Source organism: Artemia franciscana, chromosome 13 (assembly GCF_032884065.1).
Source record: "Artemia franciscana chromosome 13, ASM3288406v1, whole genome shotgun sequence".
Classification (NCBI taxonomy): domain Eukaryota; kingdom Metazoa; phylum Arthropoda; class Branchiopoda; order Anostraca; family Artemiidae; genus Artemia; species Artemia franciscana.
In genome coordinates this window covers 24,487,554-24,513,279 of record NC_088875.1, presented here as the reverse complement: position 1 = coordinate 24,513,279, position 25,726 = coordinate 24,487,554, and the positions used below count along the sequence as shown (strand labels likewise).

General features: G+C 35.4%; 1 protein-coding gene across 2 annotated transcripts in view; it reads right to left on the bottom strand.

The window, feature by feature from the left end:
- Positions 1–25,726, bottom strand: part of LOC136034696 (uncharacterized) — a 131,002-nt gene that overhangs the window by 68,968 nt on the left and 36,308 nt on the right. Inside the window, exons 12-15 of one of the 2 annotated variants that reach the window (XM_065716030.1) lie at positions 20,302–20,470; positions 15,918–16,096; positions 10,880–11,073; positions 6,876–7,166 (exon numbers count right to left, since the gene is read on the bottom strand). In XM_065716030.1, the coding sequence (XP_065572102.1) occupies positions 6,876–7,166; positions 10,880–11,073; positions 15,918–16,096; positions 20,302–20,470 (833 nt within the window). The remainder of the gene's footprint in view (positions 1–6,875; positions 7,167–10,879; positions 11,074–15,917; positions 16,097–20,301; positions 20,471–25,726) is intronic. The other variant, XM_065716031.1, reaches the window with a different exon arrangement.

Sequence of the window (25,726 nt, the reverse complement as noted above, 5' to 3'; positions counted from 1 at the left end):
TTACCATTGAAATCCTCAATGTCGAATATCACAACTAGAGGCATTCAATCGGAACTTCAAAGCTTTATGCGCTTTTACGAGTCAAAAGAAATTGGAGGGCAACCAGCCCCCTCCCATGTTGCTGTTTTGCTAATCATAACATTCAGTACCAGATATCTGATAAAATTCCTTAGATGGCCATTTTGTTTTGGATTGCTTAAAGATCCATGATATGTGCCCCCGAGGATGACAAGACCTTCAGAACCCATGGGGCAAGGTCTGTCAATAAAGTAAATTATCAATTGTTTTCGGAAAGGTTTTTTAATAGGAAAAGAGGATCTTGGGTATACAATTGGCTGGAATATATCAGAAATCGTTCTATACGTCAAAAGATCAAAACTTTTTTCCGGAGGGATGGGAGGGGATTAGCTTTGCCAGAAACGGTCCAAAAACTTTTGTCCTGTTCAGCTTGAAACTTGGGCCAAGAAGAGCGTAATTTACACAAAAACATTCAGGGCCACAGCCCCCAGCCCCCCCCCCATCCCTAAAAATGGGGCCTGCAATAGGCCAGAAAAGAGCCAAACAAACTTTGGCCACGATCACTTCGTATGGAATGGGTAGTGGTAGAAACTTCGGGAAAGTGCTCATTTGGTGGAAAATCGACAGTTATAGGACCCGTTTTGAGTACTAAAAATGTTTGAAGGACAATTAATATTCAATTTATCGCAAAAACTACTTTTTTGGGTCATTTCTATATTTTTATCCACGTGACTTTAGGTTATACGACGTATGGCATCATGCTAAAATTCAAGTAAAGAGTAATAGCTTAAAAAATGGTTAAAAAAATTTGCTTGACATAGATAAATGGTATGTAATCGGTTGAAGTGATAAGGGTTTGTATCAGCATTTTTAGAGCGAAAAAACTTCTTAGAAGTAGAGGAGAATAACGAAAGTAGAGACAAGTAGTGGAAGCAGACATGCGCAAGTTTAAGCAAAGAAGAATCAGTGGTAGAATGCTCGCCTGGAATGCAAGTGGCTCAGGTTCAATTCTCGAAATAGATTTCTTTTTCTGGTATAATTATTGCTCTTATTCAAAATTTCTTCAGCTTTAATAGTCGGCACAAGTTGAGAGATATCAAAGTGTTTTGATACCAGATTCTTAATACCCAAACTTGCCTTGCTTTAGACAAGCGCGGGAGGTTTTTTTTTCAAAGTTTCTACCACCGCCCATGCCATACGAAGTGATCGTGGCAAAAGTTTGTTCGGCTCTTTTCTGGCCTATTGCGGGCCCCATTCTGAGGGAACCAATGATTTTTGCACGTTTTTTCTTCAGCATTGGGACCCCGCTAGTACACGAACTTAAGGATTCAAGTTTCCATGCCATTGAAAAAGAAGTGCTTCGGCTGTGTTTTTGACTCATTTTATAATTTTTTTTGGGGGGGGAGGCTGGGAGTTGCAATCCAGAATGTTTTTGTGTAAATTAGGCTCTTCTTGGCCTGACAAAAGCTTTTTGCCTGTTTCCAGGAAATCTACCCCCCCCCCATCCTTCCAGAGAAAAGTGCTGATCTTTTGACGTATAGAACGATTTCTGATATTTTCTAGCCAATTGTAGACCCAAGATCCTCTTTTCCCATTAAAAAACCTTTCCGGAAACAATTGATAATTTACTTTATTGACGGACCTTGTCCCATGGGTTTTGAGGGTCATGTCATCCTCGGAGGCACATATCATGGATCTTTAAGCCATCCCAAACAAAATGGCCATCTCGGAAATTCATTGGTTCCTTCAAAATGGGGCCCGCAATAGGCCAGAAAAGAGCCAAACAAACTTTTGCCACGATCATTTCGTATGGCATGGGTAGCGGCAGAAACTTTGGGAAAGGGCTCATTTGGTGGAAAATCGACAGTTATAGTGCCCGTGTTGAGTGCTAAAAATATATGAAGGACAAGCAGTCTCCCTTCCGCTCCTCCTTCTACCTTAAGAACTCCATCCACCCTCCCCCTCTCGTAGCCTATAGAAATCCAACTGAAATTCGGGAAAAGAAATTTTGTACAGAAACGTCGAAAGATCTAATAAGTATACATGGCAGGAGATATCACTGCAATCAGGTAAAGAGCAAGCCGTAGCCCATAGTAACCGAGAGTTTGAAGCAAGTTCTGAAATGACTATTAATAGCAAAATTCTTGAGTTAAAGTTGACTCAGGAATGATAAATGTTACATTATATAGGTTCGTTTTGGATGTAAAAGTTAACTGCGTTAACAAATTCTTGTGAATTTCGAAACAAAGAATCGCTCAAAATGGGGGAGGGGTTGTCGATGTGGAAAATGCACATTTCGAATCGTCATAGTGAAAAAAATTTGGCTGTAGGTTGCGAGCTCCCATTTTGGAAAACAAGAAAAATCGCCTTTTACATGGGTACCGGTGATGTGCCTCCTTTTTTCTTTTCTTTTCGCCAGGCCTAGCAGGCTACCAAATAAAGAGATGGGCAGGGTACCATTTTAAAAGGATCTTGAATGGATCGTTTAAAAGCTCGTTATCATATCCACGTACTTTTTATAAATTCATCTTTATTACACATCTGAAAAGTGTCATAAAGAATGGCATCGCAAATGGCATCAAAAATAGCACTTTTTGGAACCATTTATGGGTTTGAAAGGCTGAGAAGCACAACAAGGGCGCCATTATAGCCTCCATGGTCAGAAGCCCATACCCAGAGGATTAAAACCCCTCTCTTGTATACGCCACCTCCCAGTCTCCTTAGAAGTAAAAGCTGAAATACTCGTTCCGGAAAAAAACTGCCAAGTTGAAAACCGATTGATTTAAATTTGATCCAGGAATAACAACTGTTATTCATGTTTATCTTAACAGTTAAAGCTAATTAAGAAAGAAAATTTTGGGGGGAATTTCGAAGTATTCAGATTTCTAAAAATATGGGGAAATTTCACAAGTCAGTTTGTTTGAGCTAGTTTTGCAGAAATATGTAACATCAAATAAGGACCTTTTTTTTCGTTTCAAGTTTCTGCTTCGCTCTTAACTTCCAACAGGAAAACTTTTTAAGTGCAATCAATGCCAAAAAGGAATGGATCCACAAAGTACCAAAAGGGAATGGATCTAAATTATATAGATTACCCATTGTTCAGAAATGGGTTTCAGCAAAATGGCTTTCATGTTGGGTTTTAGTTATTCAATCAGCTAGGAGCTCAGAAGGTCCGTTTGCTAGGTTAACATATAGAGTATAATCTAAAAACGACACGGATACCTGGCTAAGTCAAAAGACGCTTTGTGTACCAATTGTATGGTATTAGTACCAAGAGACAGGGAGTAGGGTTCATGATGAACAAGGAAGCTGCTAACTCTTGTTCGGGCTGGGAAGGTATTAATAATAGGATACTAATCACTCATTTTATGACTAAAAAGTTGAAGGTCTCAGTTATAGTAGTATATTACCATGTAGAACCGACTGACTGAGATACTTGTGACTGAGATGAATTGTACTTACAGTAAAAAGGAGCAAATAGACAGGGTCCAGGTAGAAACATGCTGTTTTTATTAGGATATTTTAACGCCCAGTTGAGAAGAAATATGAAACGATGGTATCCTAGCCTAGGTAAATTAGGTGAAGAAAAAGGAAACAGTAGCGGCTACAAACTGCTGTAATTTTATAGGTACAACAATCTAGTTACAGTCATACAGTGTTTGGCCATAAAGTGGTCCATTAGTTAACGTGGCATTCCCGTGATGGTAAGACAGCAAACCTTATTGATTATATTATTGTAAACCGAAGATTGGCAGGATTAAAACAAGATACTAGGGTTTATAGGAGTGGTATTACTGATGTTAGAAGAAAGACCACCATCTAGTAGTGGCTAGAGTTAATTTAAAGCGGATATTTCGAAAGGGTAACTACCTCCCGAGAACTATGATGCTGGTAGACTCCACGATGAAAATCAGCGAGAAAGTTCCATGAACAATCGAATACTAAGCTGGAGAGTTCAAGGTTTGACGATGTAGAAGATGGATGGAGTAATTTAGGAAAACAGTTTGTGAAGTCGCTGATGGTCTATTATGGAAAAAAGTTAGGAACGCAAGTACCTACGGATTGTTCTGAATGACCGTATTAGAAACAGAAGGCTGTAAGGAAAGTGTTATTCAATCCCGTTTTCCAGGGCTATAATGAGAGAAAGGTTGAGATGGCTAGGGTATGTTCTGAAGATGAAGGATAACATATTACCGAAGATTGTCTTTTTCGGCCAACCGTCTAGGATTAACGGAAAGCAGGTTGTCCGCGGTTGGGGTGGGAGGATGTCATAAAGAAATAATTAAGGGAAGTGAGAGCTCCGTGGGAGGGTGAAAAGAGGGAGGCTTTGAAGAGATTGGGAAGGAGAAAGAGCGTGCGTATCATTGTTTGCCATAGGTGGCTTGGTGCTACAGTAAGCTGTAAGTAATAGTAGAAGTTGTATGTTTGTTTGCTTGCCCTTCGATTACTTTTGACTCTTAAAAAGGGAAATAGAACTTTTCATTTCCGATCGAATGAGTGTCTTCCAAAGTTTATACGGCCAATCCTTACATAAAAAGCTTACAGGTTACTAATAGGCAACTTTCATGATTTACATCCCGTGTCCATGGACTTTGGGGGGTTTGACAGAGCAGGTGGCGCAGTTATTTGACCTTTAAACTATTTAAACAAAATGACTATTTCAAAATTTGAATCGGATCCCTTTGGGAAAAAGAGGGCGTGGGGGGGCTAGTTTCCCTCCAATCACTTTTGACTCTTGAAAATGAACTTGAGCTTCTGATTTCCATTTTTTGATAATCAGAATTAAAAATACCTCTTTTCTTAATACAAAACCTTGTATATTATCAATGGAAAACTCGCACAAGCGACAATCCTTGCTCTTTGGGGCTGTTGGGGGTTTGTCAACCCCTGAGTTTTTTTTCACTTTTAGACTGTTTTAAACAAAATGGTTATCTTAAAATTTAGGTCAGTTACATTTAGAGAAAGAAGGACGTGAGAGAGGGGGATATTGGTTACCCTCCGATCACTTTTGACTCTTAAAGAGGGAACTAAAACTTCCAATTTCCAATCCGATGAGCCTCCTCCAAAGTTTATACAACCACCCTTACCATAAAAATTTATATGTTAACAATAGCCAACCAGCATAACTTGAAGCCCTTGCCCCAGAAGCTGGGGGGTTTTCAACCCTGGAGGCATAGTTAATTAAACTTTGAACTATTTTGAACAAATTAATTTGAACAACTGGGGGGTTGTGTCAACCCTTGACACATAACATTCTTTTTTAACATCCTTGACCATATAACTTTGTTATATGATCCTTGGTCTATTTTAAACAAAACGACTATCTCAAAATTTCGATCGGATGCACTTGTTAAAAGAGGATGTGGGAGGGGGGCTAGTTACCCTCCGATCACTCTTGACTCTCAAGAATAGTTTTTGAACTTCCAATTTTCAATCGAATGAGTCCCTGTGAAGTTTATACGACCACTCCTTACATAAAAACTTTATATAACATTAATGGGCAGCTAGCATTACTTATAACTTTTATCCTCACGGCTGTGGGGGGGTGGCACCCCGCAAACATGTAATTACTGGTTTTTTCAATTATGCTGAATAAAATGATAATCTCAAAATTTTGACAGGATGTGTTTGGGGAAAAATGGGGGGGGGGGGGAATTTAACCTTTCAAGGAAAAGGGTGTGATTTGGAGGGGGGATTCAGCTGACTTCGAAATTCGTCTTGGTGGGATAATTTTTCTCCACTCCACTCAAAAAGATCACATATTACTGTTTTTTCTCGTCTATGTCTGTCGCTTGACAAGCACTTTGGCTAGAAACACCACAAATTCACTAAATAAATGAAGTCTTAAATAGTTAATTAAAGTCTTTGACTAAATCCTTAATTAATAATATTGATTTTACTTACATAATTTTTTTTCTTCTAAGTGTGCCGGTTTTTGAGTCTAACTCACTTTGTAGGCACCCATATTTAAATATTTTTCTTATCTGTTATATAATGTATTATAGTATTACAGTGAGTGAAATTAGTTTGAAACTTAAAATAACTTGAACCTCAACTTGATGATAGTATTCTAATAAAATCTGAGAACAGTAGACAAGACCAGGTGTATCTGGTCCACAATTGTAACATAAAAAAAATCGGCATTTTTTAAGCCCCTCATGATAGCTGAAGTATCTCCGTCGATATGTAATATCAATACATAAATTCAGCAATGTTAAGATAATCACTGGCTAAATTTAAAAACGGAATTGGAAATAAGGAGTTTCTTAAAGATATTTTTTTAATATTTAAAAAATATTTAAATATTTTATGTTGATTTACGTCCAACGAATATTTATGCATAAATGAGAAGATACGATGTTACATTTGTGCGTTTTTGCCTCAGAGTTCTTTTACTCGTAGAAAGAGCTTAAATTCTGACTCCTACATAGACTGTTACCTTTCATCCTGCAAAGCAATTAAGCTCTATTTATACAACGTTCTAACCTCATTCAGTACTTTCTGACCTCCCATGCAGTAAAACCGTTTTTTTTTCGTTTTCCTTTGCAATAGTGAAGTAATAAAGAAAGTTGCATATATCGTAAACAACAAGCAACAAAAACGAGTGTTAATAAACAGAAAATATGAACTATGATTGAACAAATAACATGTTATTGATATTATTATCAATAATATCATTATTAGTAATATATTATATTATTGAACGGTTAATATGAATTAACAAGTATATCGAAAAGGCACATGGATTAACACCATTATAATAATGTAAACCTAGTAACGTCTGTACACACCACCCCTCCCTCTCTATTTCTTTCTTTCTCTCTCCCTTCCCCTTGTTCTAGAAATTTTCCAATTACCTTCTTCAAGAAAGCTCAAAATTTTATCGTGAGCCTGCTCTGTCTCCTTGTCTGTTTCAGCCCCAGCAGCTTCAATAATAGCCTTAAGTACTTCCTTGTTGATCTTTGATGTCGAAAATTCTTTTTGGTCTGGATTTGTTAAAATTTTCAGGGTATTCTTCGTTCTATTTTCTTCATATTTATCCATCCATTTCTTCATTTCTTGGACAATTTCTGACTTTACTTTTTCTTCTCCTTTCTCTTCTCCAAAGATCAACTTTTTCCAGGTTTTAAGGGCCTGCAATTCTTCTGCTAAAAAATTTATTCAATGAAAAACAATGTAGAAACAAAGGCTGGAAAATATGTTTTTAGCTATAATCGTAACTCTAAATTTAGATTTGTCTTTGTTTCCTCTGAGAGTTGCTCCTATTCCTACTATTCTCCTGAACAAAATATTTCTTCACATCCCCAAAATCAACTTAAAATTTTTTAGAATTTTTATTGCTATTTGGTTCATATGAATCATTAATCACGATTCTAAGTATGTAGCCTTTTTTTATATTTTATTACAAATTACAAATTGGATAGTACATTTAAGAATCAGATGTAAATTTTAAGTATATTTACGATATAGTAAAAACAGGACTCTTCGACCCTAGTAAAACTGAAAACATAAGGTCTTAAATGCACAAAAAAACTAAAAAATTGACTGTAAAAGATAACATTTTTTAATTTCTAAGCAGGCTGTATAGGCTAATAGATAACAGTGATTTGTTCTTTCAGATTGTCTAACTACATTATGTAACGTAGTTTCGTACTAAGAAAATTGCACCCTAAGTATCTACTGAAATTTTACGCTTAATCCCACAGTTTACACCTTAATCTCTAAACTTTGATATCGAGTTTTTGAATTAGAGACTTTGATATAGAGTTTTTTGTATTTTTTGCGGTTTTACATTTATTCAAGATTATACTCCTTTGTTTAGGAAACTTTTCCTGGCGGAAGTTTTCAGGAAAGTTTTCCCTTTATGCTGAAAAAAAAACATAAGCAGAATTTCTTCTGCCATAAACTTTTAGCGTAATAGGCGTTTTTCTGTCTAAAACACCAAAGATTCCTCAAAATAAGCCAAAATATCAGCATGAAAACTGACAGTACTAAAAAAAAGCATATATAACCTTGTCTTGGTCACCCATTTTTCATTGGAGATTTTATTGCTTTTTTAATATTTTTTAGATTCCAGTTATAACTGACAGTAAAATCAGTATGTTCGTAATTTTTGTTTTCAATAACAAGTTTGGCACGTGGTTAGTGCCGAAACACACCAATATTTTTTTTGGCTAAAATTTTTATTTCCTTTATTTTAAAAAGCCAATTTAAATAGTTTAAATCCATCACCGACTTCATACAGTACAATTGAAACCATTGATGCCTGCAATACCACACCAGCAATGCTACAATATTCCATATTCTTTTTTGTCATTTTATTTACGGAGATAATATACTCCATAAATAAACTACTTTACAAGTTGATCTCTTAAGGTTATGAAGTAGTATACGAAATAAATAAAGACTCACATGATAAAATTCGAGCTTGCTGTTTTCACATCTTAAAAACACAAATTGATACAAAAATGAAGCTCCTATGTTTACCCGGCGTGGACTAGGATGTCTAACTGTAAAGACTCTCGTTCAAAAGTATTTTTTAGTTGTTTATTTCACGTGTTTTTTAGCTCATCAAAGTTTCACATTAGGAATTTCAAGAGGCAAATCAACCTCGTTCTTGGACGAGCCAACCTGGTAGATGGCTTCGTTTGAATACTCCAGGCCAAAGGCCGTGAACTATCAAAATAATTGTTTAGGCATGGGACAGCCGAAACATAAATTTCCCTTGTTTCTTGACATAAGCGCTACACCTAGCTAAGAAAAGATTTGAATTTACATGTGACAAATGTTAATGAGCCTATGTTTGTTAGATAGGATAGATGATGCCGCCAAACAATTATTTACTTGGAACTGGCCATATTGAACTGGCAATTATTTACTTGGAACTGGCCATATTGACTTAATCCTCTTAAGCTGAACACAGCAGCATAGTATGGTAGAGGCTAGCACAAGTCAACCTCATTTTTGTATAATTTTTATTTAAATTTACTTAGATTGAACTTGAATTTTACAAAAATTTAAAACACTAATTCCTCGGATTATCTGAAAAATTTTAGTGCGTAATATCAGATTCAGCCGTTAATAGAGACACAGGGGAAGGGGTCCTACCCATTCGGTAAGACGTCTACTGAAGCCTATTGCATGGAAAGAATAGGGACAAAACCATCATGGCCTGGACTTGGGACTTCTATTATATTTAAAGTAGAAACTTTACAGCTTTTCAAGTTATATAAATCGGTGCTTCAAATTTACTAACTTTAAAACATTAATGTCGATAAGTGAAAATCACAGTTAACACATTAAAAGTCATTTCTGGCTACGTATCAAATCTATTGGTGAGACAATGCGTGATAAAGATCTGTTTTTGCAAACTGAATAGAAAAACATGTTGCCAGAAATTTTCACAGGTTGACCAGGTTCTGCATCTGCTGACTCACTATCTAAATTGTGCTTCCTAGGATTAGTAATAAATAGAGATACAATGTGACTTTTATTCCAATAAATCTACACTGCAGTCCAGGTACTCTCACAGGGGCCTTTTGTCCAGCCTTTTGCATTTAACAGCGAAGGAAACCAGGGAGGATGCTCCATAGTCTGTAATCACTGCTTCAAAAATTTTAGAAGTGTTTGTGGGTTATTTTCAAGCCTTAGTGAAATAACTGCTGCTGAAAAGCTGCACGATCCTCAACTAGCTATGTAATACAGATAGGTTTCAAAAATTTCCTTTTCCTTATTTCTTTAATGCCTTTTGAAATTAAACATAAACATAGAAAATTTCGTAAACCGCATTGGCCTGGTATGACAAAAACAAATTGAGAAAAGAAATTGAAAAATAGACCAAGAGTGTTTTTTTAAACATGGGAGGCTGTTTTTCTTGCCGAAACATTTTTCATCTGTTATGTTCATTGGTCTTAAAAGATCCCCATCCATTTTTACCTTTGATTTTTTTTTTCTTCAATTCTTTTTTCAAGTTTGGTAAACATAAACAATAATAGTGATGCAGAAATAATGTTATCTCGACCTTCTTTGTCTGAACTCTGAACGTGAAATATGTTGTTATTTGGAAAAAAAAAAACTGGTTAGGGCAATATTTTATTTTTGAAAATACAGACGAAAAAAAAAATTCTTGAAGTAATATAATTTATATTATATTTTCCTTTTTCTGTGTCTAGAATATTTTCTGCGTCAAAAAGGACTTAGACTCTGTAGAACTCCTTTGTATTACTCCAAGTTTTGCATAAAAGATTAAAACTGGTTTTAGTAATTCAACTGAGCCGAAAGAAAAATTAAATCACCTGCCACAACAGCTCCGAAATATCGATGTTCGCATGTCAGATACCGAAAACGGAAAAAATAAATATTCTCAAGAATACGGGACATCACCCAAGCGCATACTTATCGCTTAGAAGCATTGAAGAAGTGGAGGCTAATATCCCACCCACTCCACGAAAGGTTTAAGGTGGCTCCAGATCCCCAGCCATCCATCCCCAAAGTTTGCACAAATGCTCTTAACTTTATTTTGATTATTGCGTTTCAATGTGTCTGCTCTTTTATTTTGCTGTTGATAGCACGAATAACAAAATCGAGAGAAATATCATATTGTCATCTTTTTTGGCTTTGTCTTGCTTAATGCTATTTTTTTCTATTCTATTTAAAATTGTATTGACTGTCGGTTTTCTGCCAACTGTGCAAAACAAATTTGATGCCAGCCATGAAAGTCTTGGCTCACAAAAATTTTGAATTATATTTAATCATACAAAAGTAACTTGAATAGTATTGCTACAATTCAGTGCAACCTCAGAATCTCAACAAGATTCACGCTCTGATTTATAAAGGTTATTCAGATGAAATTGATACTTACCTTCTAAAGGTCCGTGTTTATATGCACTGAAGTCCAGTAATTCACTTCTTCTGTGTCTTTTCTCTGGTCCTGAACAATTTTCTATATAGGGAGTAACAATAGGGACGACACCTTCATGAGCCAGGTTATTTAGAGCTGCCAGGTATACTATTTTCGAGCTAGTTGATTCTGAATAATCCAACTGTGATTTTAACCTACAAAATTGTTGGTCTTATTTCATCCAAAAGATTTTCGTAGTAGGATAAAACAAAAAGTTTACTAACATGTTCTACTAATACATTTGAAATAAGTGCAAAAAAAAAATATATACTCAAAAGAACGACAATTTTAACAGAAAAGGAGAAAGGCGAAGCTTTTCTCCTTCACTGTAAGCTTTTCTCCTTTGCTATGGAGAAAGGGGGAGACGATAAGAAACTTGTTTAATTATTTTAGCATTCTATACAACTTCCATATCTGTGATATTCATTTATCATTATATATGGCTAAAAAGTAAATCTCGTCGCTCCTAGATGAAATATTTGCGAAGAAAGCGACACCTTCGTGAAATATGTTTATTTTGTGCTCTACTTAAGCTTTGTCAAACGACCTCCTCAAGGAGAGCTTCAAGAGAAAAGGAAAATCCAAGTATTCACAACGGGCAAAAAACATAGCAATACGAATCTAAGCAATAGAAATGACGTATATTTGGGATAAATATTCATTTCGCATGTTCTGCGCCACACAAGGAATAGAAAAATAAGAATAGCAACAGAACATACGTATCGCGGTTAAAACTAAAATTGTAAAAGCAAATTAAAAGTTCAACAAATCGTAGAAAAGAAAAAATTTAAACAATAAAGATCTGAGTTAATCTACAGCCAGAAATGAAAAAACTAAGATTGTTGACAATTCAGAGGTGACTATTTGTTACACATTCTGCCTGGGATAGTTTTATGGACCCCAAGATGGTGGATGTTAAAAGTTGACGATGGTTCAAAAGGTTGAGAACCATTGTATACACAAGAACAAATGATACTTCAAAATTGATTTATAGTTGGTTCTGATTAAAACTCATGTACCCTGTTTTAGAAGATTTTAGAAGTATTTTTTTGAGATTTTTTTCATTGGCAGGCGTGGGATTCCAAGAGGCGGGAGGGAGGATATTTTCAAGCCTTATTTACAAAAACTGTCGTAAATTAAATTTGAAAACCATTTTTTTTTAGAGGCAGGAGTGTGTTTTAACTAAATCCTACTTGTTAGGGTTTCTACCAAAATGAGCTCTTGGATATTTATCAAAGTTAGTCAGAAGTAACATTCAACATCCTAATTATGTCTTTTCAAAGCCCGTAACGTCTGTGGGAGAGCAAGGTGTCTTTAGATTAATTTCAAATCTAGACTCGATCTTCGTAACCATACCTTGACACCAGCCCAACTTGTTGAGAAGTAAAAGATGGATTCATAATTATGCAGCTTTTCCGTCTGCGTGTCATCCAGCCATTAATTCTATGAGGGAGAAAAAACAAAATCAACAAAACTTGGCCAACAGCTATGGCTGTGACACAGAGTGATCGCACTCGATCGGTCCTCTGTAAGAGAAGGGCTAAATTCTTATTATCAGCATAAGTTAGAGGAACTAATCAAATTAGATATGGAATATATTAGGCATGGAATAGCGTCTTATGGCTTGTTACACATTTAGAGGGTTATCATCCAATCAAATAAAGGTTGCCATTTGTGCTGTTCTGTAATGGTGACTAATAATTACAGCTGGTGCAATGCTTCCCCCGAATACTGGCAGTGGATGTCTTTTTTTTCCATAATTAAAACATACTTCTATATGGTTGTGCAATTTAATCATTTAAAAATAAAGATTTCAGTAATCATGGTTGCCTCCTTAGGGATAACATAGTAAAGAACGAACCCTAACCCGTTGTAACAGAAAATCTAAAACATATTTTGAAAAAAATAAAAACAGCTTATTCAATAATGGAAACTGTCATTTCGACTAACATTAATGATAAAAGTTAATTGCGAAAACAAATTCACGGGAATTTTGGAAAAGAGCCTGAAACATCCGAATAATGTTGTTAGATCGAAAAGAAAATTACAGTATTGGAATCTTCATATCTGAAGCCACCACGCAAGAGAATTAGAGGCCCCATACTGAGAAGCAAGCAAAAAAAGTTTTGCATGAGAAGCAGTGAGGTGTCTTATTCTGATTTTTCTCCTCCTTTGTTTTTTTATCGTCCCCTATGGGGCACTGAAACATCACAGAGATATGTGTAAGAGCTCATTGGAAAGGAAATTGCTACATCTAGTGCCTTCGATAAGTAAAAAAAGATAATGTTTGAATAAAATGCAAGTTTCCACAAAACGGCATCTTCCTATACAATTTGATGCAACACACTAGTCTTTTGACGAGACAATAAAAAACATATATCTTTTGAAGAGTTACTTCTCAAGGTTCTCCTGGGTGTGATGTCATATTTGGGCGACTCTGCTCCCTGATTCCCGTTCTTTACTATTTCACACAAGAAAAATCCGAAGTATTGTGTTGCGAGAGCAACACTTTGGTTTTGTCCCGTTTTTTTTTTGTTTTTTTTTTTGTTTTTTTTCCTATGTCGCCGATCTCAGCTTATTCCTGGAAACTGGTAAGGGTCTAACCTGTGCGGTTTTTACGGAAAGTGTGGACCTCAGGCCGGATTGATGAATATGACATTACATTTTGGAAAGCTCCGTAGAACTCTTGCCTGGGGCCAAAAAGGATGGTTTTTTGCTTGTCCTCGAGCCAGAGCCTATGGTGTGCGAAGTGAAGTGGAGTTATATAGCCTATGTCAGAGAGGAGTATCTGAAGTTGTGCAGCCAAGCTTTCGTTTCATCAAACCATGTTTCTGCTTTCGAGTGGAAAGCTCCGTTCTAGCAGGCAAGCAGGCAGGCACCAGTTTCAAATTGAAGATGGACTAAAATCTATAAGTGTTAAATATATGCGGTAGTTCCCCGGCCCCACAGCCAATATATCTTCTTTGAGTGATAAATAGAAAAATTTACAGAAACAAAAAAGTGCGATTTTCCCACGGGTCCGAAAGTGCTGCCATCTATTGTTTCTAGCCATTTCTGTTCGTGATTTCAGCTGACTTTACCATTCTTTTTTTTTCTACTTGGGATTGCAATAGAGAAATGGTATCAGATATACCTCTTAAACTTTAAAAGTTCTCTCATTGCTAAAGAAATTAGAGCTTATCCTTTGCTCCTTTCTAAGTGGTGGTGTTAGAAAGTTGGCCTCCGGCAAAAAAGTCAACTTTTGAACTAAGACAGATAGAATTTTTTTTTTCAATGACAATCGATAGACCTTGATGAGCTGATCAAAGTATATGTCATCCATTTTTTGTTACAAAAATTCCTTCATGACATACACCAGTTTGAAAGTTTCAAGGGGTTGACAACTTCAGTGGTAAGGTACACACTTGAACCAAAAATAGGCCGATACCAATTGTGAGATATGTAGGGGACTTCCAAGCAACAGTCGATTATTAGCTTATAATCATCTTTGGCAATGAGGGGTTTGCAACTTTTGCTGATTGGTGTACCCATTATCTGTTTCTGGTGTAATTGATGGTAAGAACAACTTGGTTCCCGATTGTAAGACATGTAGGGGAGTTGTAAGTAATAATCGGCTGTTAGGCTACAATGACTTCAGCGACAAGGGGTTTGCAACTTTTGCTAGTTGGTGTACCCATTATTTGTTTCCGGTGAACTTGGATGTATATCACGGGAGAGGGACTTGTAAGTAAGAATCGGTTGCTAGAGGAGGTTCATCAGAGGCTAAAAATTTGTGCAAATTGGTGCACATCTATGGTATTTGATCCTGAAAAATCACGAATAGCTTTATAATACCAACTAGATTATATAAGATAATGTTCCAAGTTTCCATCGGTCACGATGTCTACGATTGAAAAGGATTAAGTTCAACTGGCTGCAAACTCAATTTAGTCCCTTCTTCCGATATTCTTTTGCTGTTGTTTTTTCAACGCTGAAGAACTTGATCATGCGATTACTGATTGTGTTCTGCTTTGAATATGCCGTTTTGAATGCTTTGATAGTTTTGACAACTTCAGAATTTAACCGATAGCGAAGAAACAAAACCAAAGTGTTGCTCTCGCAACACTTTTATCGGCGAAGCCGGACAAAGGTTGCCGCAACACTTCACGTTGCCCAGGCAACGTAGGTCTAGTTTTTCCTGTATCTGATACATTTAAATTAACTAAAAATAGAGGACGAAGTGGCCTTTGCATTTTTCTAGAAGAGACGAATGTAATATATGCATCTTAGGAGACAGTAAGTAGTTCTTCTTTATTTTCCTTCTTTTTGATGAAACTACTGTCTCTTTGTTCTCCCTCTTCTTCTTCTTCTTCTTCTCTTGTGCACAGCAGTGCAAGAAAACTTAATCTACAGTTATAAATGTATTTGTGTCTAATTTGATTTCTTTATCTTTTCAAATTGAACAGTAATAAATCTAGTCTTGTGTTACTCATGTTAACTTTCAATTTCAATGGTTCATCGGATTTACAAAAAATTCGATTTTGTGTATACTTTCAAGTTTAGAGAGCCGTTCATCTAAAGGTTTTTCTAGTAAACATAAAAGTAAACTTAAGAGAAACAAGTTATTAATCTTTCAGAAGTTGAACTGTTGATAAATTCATAACTTATAACTTATGGCCTATGAAAAAAAAGGAAAAAAATTTGCACGCTGACCAATTGTCTGCGTTGCGAAGTTACCGGCCTTCTAATTCAATACTTTCGGCCGAGAGTGCAATGCGTGGTTGGAGGCGAATCATCCGACGCTTACCCCTTTTCCCCCTCAGATTTCTCCAGGTACATTTAAAGCCCCTGGCTGAGCTTACAGAGTCAGAAAATTGACCCCCGTTCCAAACTAAATAGCCAACGACACCAAGACTCGAACAATACATTCATACCGTAAATATAGTCTACAAGTACGGTTAAATAATTATATCATCCGCACTAAACTAAACACTCGATGAAAGTATGGGGAAAACCTTACCATGGAAGTAAGCCGTTGATAATCAGTGGTTCATCCGGCTTGCAAAAATCTCCCATAGCATCAATAGGAAAGCGAAATTTTTTAAGACTTTTACTGACACATGCATGATGAATAATTTGAGAGATGGCCAGGGCACCAGTTTCTTTAATACTTTCTTCTCTTTGTGTGCTTACAAATTTCTACAAAGAAGATAAATCCTGATTAATCCATTTTCCTAAGCTAACATCGACTTTTTATTCTAGTAAATTCAAAATCCTAGACAGCCCTCTGCTATTGGCACTATATCTACAATAGATAACTTCTTAGACCACAATACCTTTTCATTTTGAATCTTAAATAAATAAAAATCATAGGCAGCGCAATAGCGCTGCCTAAGTAAACAGCGACGTGTGTACAATGTTTTACTCTTTTTTTTCTCACCAAGGCACTTCGCATAGAAAGAGACTTCTTAGAAACCTCAAAAGGAGCTCATTTGATTGCGAATTGAAAGTCCTACTATCCTTTTTCAGAGCCAAAAGTCATTGCAGGGCAACCAGCCCCCACACACCCATCATTTCCATAAACACACCCAATCAAATTTTGAGACCGCCATTTTATTCAGCATAGTTGAGGGTTGAAAGGTGCAGTAAAAATGTCATTGGGGATGTCACCCCTCCCATGGCCCTCAGGGCAAAGACTACCAGTTTTGTTAGTTGCCCATTGTTAACGTATAAGGTTTTTTGGGAGGGGTGGTCGTGTAAACTTCGAAGAGGGATAATTTGATTCTAAATCGGAAGCTCTATTGCCCTTTCTGAGAGTCAAAAGTGATTGAAGGGCAGCTGAATACCCTCATCCTTTTTTCCCAAAGTCATCCGATCGAGATTTTGAGATAGCCATTTTGCTATCTCAAAATCTTTTGCTACAAAATAGTCCAAAGATCATATAACAATGCCTCCATGGTTGATTAAAAAAAAACACAGCCTGAGGGCAAGGATTGTAAGTTATGTCCCGGGGGCAAATAAGATTTTTATGGAAGGGGTAGACATATAAACTTTGAAGGAGGATATTTGGCAGGAAATAAAAATTCTAGTTCCCTTTTCAAGGGTAAAAAGTGAACGGAGGACACCTAACCCTTCCCCTACGCCCTCTTTTCCACAAATGCATCCGATCGAAATAGTGAGTGGTACCAAGTGATAGCGAGTAGTACCAAGGCTAAGGGTATTGCAGTGAAAATTTGAGAGAATATTGAGCGGAAATATGAACTAAATCCAAAACCCACTATGTGAATCCAGACTGTCAAAAGGGCGTATTTAGGGAATGGCTTAGGGTAATAAGTTGGAAATTTCAGAGAATGCTTCAGGAGGAGAAGATACAAATAATACTATCACTGCTACTTTTATTAATACTACTATTGCTACTACTACTTTTACTAATACTACTACTAATCCAACTACTACTTCTATTGCAACGACTTGTAAGGCTAAGAGTATTGAGATGAAAATTTCATGAAGCATATGAACATAAAGGTTATCAAAAGGGCATATCAGCAATGTCATAGCAACAGCTAATCATGTTAAGTTGAAACTTCCAGGACTTGATGAGGGGGATGTTCAACCGATCAAAGGGCAATATGTTAATATTTGGTTATAATATAATATACAATACGTTAGTAATGTTAGTCTACTGCTGCTAATAATGCTAGTGTTATTATTATTAATGCTACTATTAATACTAATACTACTGTTGTGACTAGTATTGTAACTACGCCTAAGGGTATGAAGGTGAAACTTTCAGGGAATATAAAGAGGTGAAGGTGAACTAAATAACAAGACGCCGTCAGTATAGAGGTTGTCAAAAGGGCGGATCAGCCATACCTTAGGAACGGTTTGGTGTGTGAAGTTGAAACTTATGGGGCTTGTTGTGTGGGATCTTGAACTAATCAAAAGACAATATTGGCATGTCAATGCTATTGCTTCTATACATACTACTACTTCTATTGATACTACATTCCCTACTGCTACTACTTTTGCTACTAAAATTTAGGCTACAACCATTAATTCCACTGCTACTACAACTGCTCCTACTATTGTTACTACTACTGCTGCAACTAAAGCTAAGGGAGTTAAGGCAAAAAATTTGGGGAATATTGAAACAGTATCAAATTAAATCGAAACACACTATGCGCATACAGGTTTTCAAGAGGACATATTAGCAATGCCTAAGGAATGGTTCATGGTATGAAGTTTAAACTTTCAGCGTTTGTTGAGGTGTTATGGTAAAACCAAATATGTTATGCGCATGCTGCTGCTATTTCTACTTCTGCTACTAAAACTACTGCTACTATGCAAACAAAGGGTAATAAGGTGAAGCTTTCTATGAATATTTAGGTCGATGTTGAACTAAATCAAAACAAATTATAAGCATGCAGATTGTCAAAAGGGGACACAGCAATATCTCAAGAACAGTTTACATTATTAAGCTGGACATTTCAGGGTAAGTAGTGGTGGACTTCGAACTAGGCAGATGGCACTATATGTATACTATTAATAATACCACTACGATTGCTGTATCTAATGAACGCTAAGGGTATTAAGATGAAACTTTTAGGGGACTCTTAGGGTGAGTTTCAATGAAACAAAAAAATTACACGCATACAGGTTTTCAAAAGGGCATATAAGCGATATCAGAGGCAATGCAGGCCATCATAGAAAGCAGTACTACAGAAACAGTCCTCTATCCAAGCTATTAATTTTCCAAACACATCCAATCCAAAATTTTGAGACAGCCATTTTGTTCGACATAGTTGAACAGCCCAGTAACTATATCTCAAAGGATGTTGGGTATGTCAACTCCCCGCAGTTATGTTATTTACCAATTATGCTTTAAAACTAAAAGTCACTTTAAAACTAACTAAAAAGGCACTGTGTGTATGTTGGTTGCCAATAAGTGATCTCATTAATATCCTAAGAATGACTGAAGGTGTTAAGTTGAAACTTTCAAGGCTACTGCTGTTATTACTTCGGCTCTTACAATTTAAATAATAATAAAAAAATGTAAGTATATCCAGGTTGTCGAAGAGCATAGATAGAATTTCTTGGGAATGGTAATAAGCTTTTTTTCAAGTGAGCTTGAGGAGATATAAAACTGAATTAAACAATAGTATTTGCGTCTAGATTTTCAAAAGGATGTATATTGTTAAAAATTGTTGAAAAATTATCTCGAACATAAGAAAAGCAAGCCAAATCATGGATTCTTATAGAAAAAAAACGCAAAAAGATTTAAAATATTATTTTATTTTTCCATGAGAAAGACTATGTAAATAAAAACGAATAAAAAGTGATTTAAAAAGTTTTTCAAAGAAAAATAAAGAGCCAATTAAACCAGAAATGAGCAGAAATAAAGTAAAAAAAAACTAATGTGGATTGACAGTTTAATAAACATATACTGACATTTATTCGTTACTGTCTGAATAATTTTTATTTATTATAGTTAAAAAAGTAAAAACATTTAAAATTTGTTTGTTTCCAGTAAAATGCAAATTATGTTCTGGTCTTCAGAAGGCATGCGAGGTGTCAGCCCTGGTCATGCTAATTTCTACTCGTTTTGAGTTTGACCCGGTTACTTATGATAATTTCTGTTCGTCTTGGGTTTCATTTATTTATTGATCGTGATTTGTGGTAGTTTTACGCTTGGAAAATTATTTTACTTTATTTCTGCTTATTTTTGGTTTAATGAAGCACTTTTCTTTGAAAAAACTTATTTTATAGAAAAGGATTTTAAATTAACATAAAAAACGGGTATAATATTTGAAACAAAGAAAGAGGACAAAAGCAATAATTTTTTCACAATATATAAAACAATATCTAAAAGAAATCTTTCTTTTTTTGTGCTTATACATGCTTGTGGATGTAAAGTCGAAATATTACGATTTTTTTATTATAATTTTTTTCCCATTGTCCTTGTTTAAAATAGAATACCCGTTAATCTATATTTTCATGTCTATAATAGCCAAGCAGTCGAAAATTAACTTTTCTGAGAAAGCGGTTTAGATACTCCTTCTCAAAATTTTTTTTACACTCCTTGCATAAGAAGTCAGTTGGGGAAATAAAAATATTCAGTACTTAAAGTATACAAAAAAAATTCAGTCTGTGTGTCTCTCATGGCCTAAATACCCAAGTCAATGTGGATATTCCGGGCTATCATCTCACTTTTCTTACTTTATATAGACATAATCAGAAAGTGCTTGAATATTACAATGAGGACTGCAAATAACAGAGATAGCTTAACCAATGAAACAACTACCTTGCCGTTTTGTGATACACGTTTCAACTTTCAGCTGGATTTCCTTAAAACTCATTGCTGAATTGGGCATTATTACCAGGAAAGACCAGTAATGTTATCTTACCACTATGAATTCTAAAAGTTCTGTTGTTGGAGTTCGAATAACCATGGGTAGCATGCTAATAGCTTGCAAAGCTCTCTCTCCTTTTAAGCTCCCCTTTTCGATAAGCTCCAGGGTTAAGACAATAGAAGGATTTGATCCTGAAGACATCATACCATCAAAAAGGAGTTGCCTGAAATTTCCAATACCCTCATTATAATTATGATAATGGGAGCCAAATATAAATATTGCTGGAATAAAGAAACAAAAAAAATCGCATAAACACATATTAATCAACCATAAATAAAACATACACAAAGAAACGTCGATGCAATGAAGATTTGAGAGCAAACATAGAAATAGTGAAAAATAAGAGTAACACTAAAATTGCCTAATTTTAGTTAAATGTATAAAAGCCAATTTTGCTAATAATAGTATTTTTATTCTCGTTTTAAACAATTGGATATAAAGCACAAATTTAACAGTGAATATGAACATTTGAACTTTGAAACACTTAAATACCCGGCTCAATAGTAACCAAACTCTAAAAAACGGAATTTTGATACCAATAGTAACATCAAAAGAATTGCATTTTAATGCTGATTTTAAACATATAAGTTTAATCAAGTTTAGTCCTACCCATCAAAAGTTACGAGCCTGAGAAAATTTGCCCAATTTTAGAAAATAGGAGGAAACACCCCCTAAAAGTCATAGAATCTTAACGAAAATAACACCATCAGATTCAGCATATCAGAGAACCCTAGTGTAGAAGTTCCAAGCTCCTATCTATAAAAATGCGGAATTTTGTATTTTTTGCCAGAAGACAAATCACGGATGCGTGTTTATTTGTTTTTTTTTTTTTTTTTTTTTTTTTTTTTTTTTTTTTTTTTTTTTTCCAGGGCTGATCGTATCGACCCAGTGGTCCTAGAAATTTGCGAGAGGGCTCATTCGAACGGAAATGAAAGGTTCTAGTTCCCTTTTTAAGTGACCAAAAAATTGGAGGGCACCTACGTCCCCTACCACGCTCTTTTTTTCCCAAAGTCATCGGATCAAAATTCTGAGATAGCCATTTTATTCAGCATAGTCGGAAAACCTTATAACTATGTTTTTGGGGACGACTTAATCCCCCACAGTCCCCGTGGAAGGGGCTGCAAGTTAAAAACTTTGACCAGTGTTTGCATATAGTAATGGTTACTGGGAAGTGTACAGACGTTTTCAGGGGGATTTTATGGCTGGGAGGAGGGGTTGGGAAGAGGGGGTATGTGGGGGAAGCTTTCCATGGAGGAATTTGTCATGTGAGTAGAAGATTTCCATGAAGGGGGCGCAGCATTTTCTAGCATTATTTAAAAAAACAATGAAAAAATAAATATGAAAAAGTTTTTTCGAATGAAAGTAAGGAGCAGCATTAAAACTTAAAACGAACAGAAATTATTACGAATATAAGCGGTTCACCTCCTCCTAATACCTCGCTCTTTACGCTAAAGTATTTTTAGTAATTTCAACTATGTATTCTACGGCCTTCGTGATTCAGGGAAAAAATTTAAGCTTTTGTGTAAAGAGCGAGGCATTGACGAGTGGGCGAACCCTCTCATATACGTAATAAAAACATAAGAATATAAAAGTTTGTTACGCAAGCTAATTCGTAAGTTACGTATATCTTTTACTAATGAAAACGTTCGTAAAAAAATTAACAGTTCTAGTTGCTTTTTTAAGTACCCAAAAAATTGTAGGGCAACTGGGCCTCCTCCCCCTCCTTTTTTCTCTAAATGATTCGATCAAAACTATGCGAAAGCCAATTAGCCAAATAAATAAATATGCAAATTTCGCTTTAATTATTCATCTGCGGAGAGCCGAAATCCAAACATGGATTAACTAAAAAACGTTCAGAAATTAAATTTAAAAAAAAAACAAGTTTTTTTAACTGAAAGTAAGGAGCGACATTAAAACTTAAAACGAGCAGAAATTACCCCGTATATGAAAGGGGCTGTTCCCTCTTCAACGCCCTACTCTTTACGCTAAAGTTTCTACTGTTTTAAAAAGTAGAGTTGAGAGAAAGAGTCAAACTTTAGCGTAAAGAGCAGGGCGTTGAAGAGGGAACAGCCCCTTTCATATACGGGGTAATTTCTGCTCGTTTTAAGTTTTAATAACGCTCCTTACTTTCAGTTAAAAAAACTTGTTTTTTTTTATTTAATTAAATAAAGCAACGAAGTTGAGTTCCCAGTAACAGATTTGAGGTCATTTCAAAGGCAAAATTACGTTTCTCAGCGATGGTTATTCTTTGGAGACGTAGTTTTTAATCAAATCACGCAATTTAGATAAATTTGATGGTGCCAACTAACCACTGTTAAATAAAGGATGTTTTAGAGAGAATGCACAAATAACGTGTGTATACATAAGTTATCATTTGCCTTTCTTTACCTTTTCCTGTATATTATTTTACCACGTTTTAACATTTATTATTCGTTTTATTTTATCCTACTAGCAGCGGCAAATTTGTATTTCAAGTAATAACACATTTGAGGTAATTTTGAGAGTAAGGTGAAGTATCTGATGTTACCTCTTCTTTATTTATATATATTTTTTGGGATAATCAAGGAGGCACACTCGTGCCTCTATAGAGAGGCGACACACGACAATGTTAAGCGATCTTCGGTTCCAGTGGTCGCAGAGGGATGGGGAGGGATGCATTTCGTAGCCCGAACTCCAACTAAGAAACCTGCAAAATTTCATCCCCCTCCAACTTTTCCTTCATGGGGAAAATCTGGCCGAAAGTTTCGACCCGTCAACCCCAGCCCCCCTTTAACGTTGTCCGATCGGGCTGAAATTCACAAGTTAAGGTCCCCTAGGGCCCAGGAGCTTATCCGCGAAATTTCAGCTCGAAAAACCGAAGGGATAGAAATGCATAGAAGACATTTAAAACAAGGGTTTATTCATGGGCAATAAAGCATTAACTAATCACTGTTTCTTTTTAAAAATAGCGTTTTAAAATACAGAATCAACTTTGACGAAATTTCAAAAATTTACAAATCAAATTTTACTTTTCATAACAACGTATCGTATCTTTCCACTTTAGTTCAATTTATTTTGCTTAAATTACAAAATTTACAATTTTATAAGGAAAAGTCTATTTCTCTATTTCCACTCCCGCCATATCTGTTTATTATATGGTCGATGTCTACATCAATGTTTTGGTGAACGTTTATAATGGCTTGTCCTGTCAGTCTAGAGTCCTTCAGTTTAGAGCTCTTCCTTAGTATTTCCTCTTCAATTCGTCCTAAAATATTCAAATAAAAGCCAAAATCGCCAGAAAAATATGTACTCTATTAAAGATGCATGTAGGTATGTGCTTCAAACTAAGTATATGAGCCGAAATAGTCCTTACAAGACAAATAATTATGTGTTTGTTATCTTTGAATTTGATATGTATGCATTGGTGATTTCAATTCTCAGGGTTTCAAACTGTGGAGATTTCTAATTATTCTTTTTTTTTTATCTTGAGACCCCCAGATATTCAATTCAAACGTTTGAATCTCGAAATGTCTGTTGATCACAAAAATAAAAATTGAAATGTGACTCAGATAAAGCAATAAGTAAGAGAATTTTCCTGTAAAAATTTTGATTTATAAACAGCTAATCTTGGAAATATGATTGGATGGCTTGTATCAAGATAAGTAAAAAATCCTCAGCAGTATATATAGCAGTTTAGACAATTTTATGGACAAATATATGTAACCCGTACACAAAAACATAACTATATTTTGTGACTGGTTGGTATTGAGAAGGTGAGAAATTCTGAAGTAACATTGTAGTTGCAGTTGGTCCTTTTCATTTTATTCCTAATCAAACCTGAACCAGACTTAACATCCAAACTTCTATAAATAACTAGCTTCTATATTTGGTTCACCGGTCTCAATTGGAAAATTTGATGCTTGCTCCCAGAGCTCTGACACACTGCGACCTTGGGTCACTTTTTATGAAACTCAGTAGCTTGTTTTAATAATGCAGCTGCAGTGTTATGGTCCCCATGCTGGATGTGAAGGCACACAATAGCACTAACTACAAAAAACGATAACAGTCTTTTTCTAGCAAATTGTTGAGAACAGGAATTACAGTGCTGATAGAGCTTGATTTCAGAAGAGGTTGAACAATTTCCAGTGTTGCTGATAGTCTAAACGACGGATCACTTGCTGCCGTTTTATCAAGAAGTTTGTTATCCTCATCAACTTTCTTCTTTTTTTGCTAGTAGCAAAGTCCCAAACAGCGAAGTCCCCAATTTGGATGACGGAAACTGGTCTTTCATTTGCCCCTGGGCTTGTCAACATTGCTCCCGTCAGTGCTAGTGAGTAAAAGGATGTAATTCTCCAAAGCGATAATTTATCTCTGTTTTTGGTTCAACTTATACTCAAGACCTTCAAATTTAGCCGACTTCAGTTTCTATTTCGCATCGAAGACATTCTGCTTTTTGTTGAATACAGCTAAGTTGTATGAGGCAATAATAATCAAGTCTAAATCAGAGGGCTTACATTTTCATGCAGAGCTGCAAGAGACTCAATAAACTTGCTGACAGTATAAACAGATTAGGGTTTTTTGCATAAAAACATAGGTAATATCCTCTTCGTCTGAACATCCATCAATCGAAGGGAGCATTTCTTGCAGTCGAGAGTTTTGAATCAAACAGACAATCTTGCAACTTCAACGCTCAATTTTCGTTGGAAAACAAATTTAAAATTATTTTACCAATTCTTATTGCTTTTTCATAGTCCCCATTCAGACCACATTCTTTCAATTCTTTATAAAATGAAGGCAAAATGGTTGGATCGGCAGTTTTCGACATAGTAGATATAGATAACTCTTGTTTAATAGCAACTAGAACATTTTGAAGGAGTGCACAAATTGCGTCTATATATATATATATATATATATATATATATATATATATATATATATATATATATATATATATATATATATATATATATATATATATATATATATATATATATATTATATATATATATATTTATCATGATATGTACTTTTCTTTTCCTTTCAAGTATATCTTCTATTCCAAGTTCAAAAATGTTTTAGCAGTTGATATGATTTTGCTCTAATTGCAGCAGCCAGGCATTTAGGACAAGTTGAATTTTATGATTCTGCTTACTTTAATTCCTTTTCCAGAATTATCTTTTTTTATATTTAAATAGCTTATCTCTATTTCTACGGTTTCAATGCTATTTGCATTTGGGATTTAACATTTTTTGGTTGAAGAGTTTATCAATTCTTATTAGTGATTAAAATTCACTGGAACAACAAAACACTTTATATATGTGTATATATTATATCAAAAGCTTGTAATTTCCTTCCTCTGATAAAACTAAACTCTCAGCCCTTCCAAGGGATGGGAAAGACCTTATTTTAAGGGCTTTTTGTAGCCTCCTTCTAGCTTCTT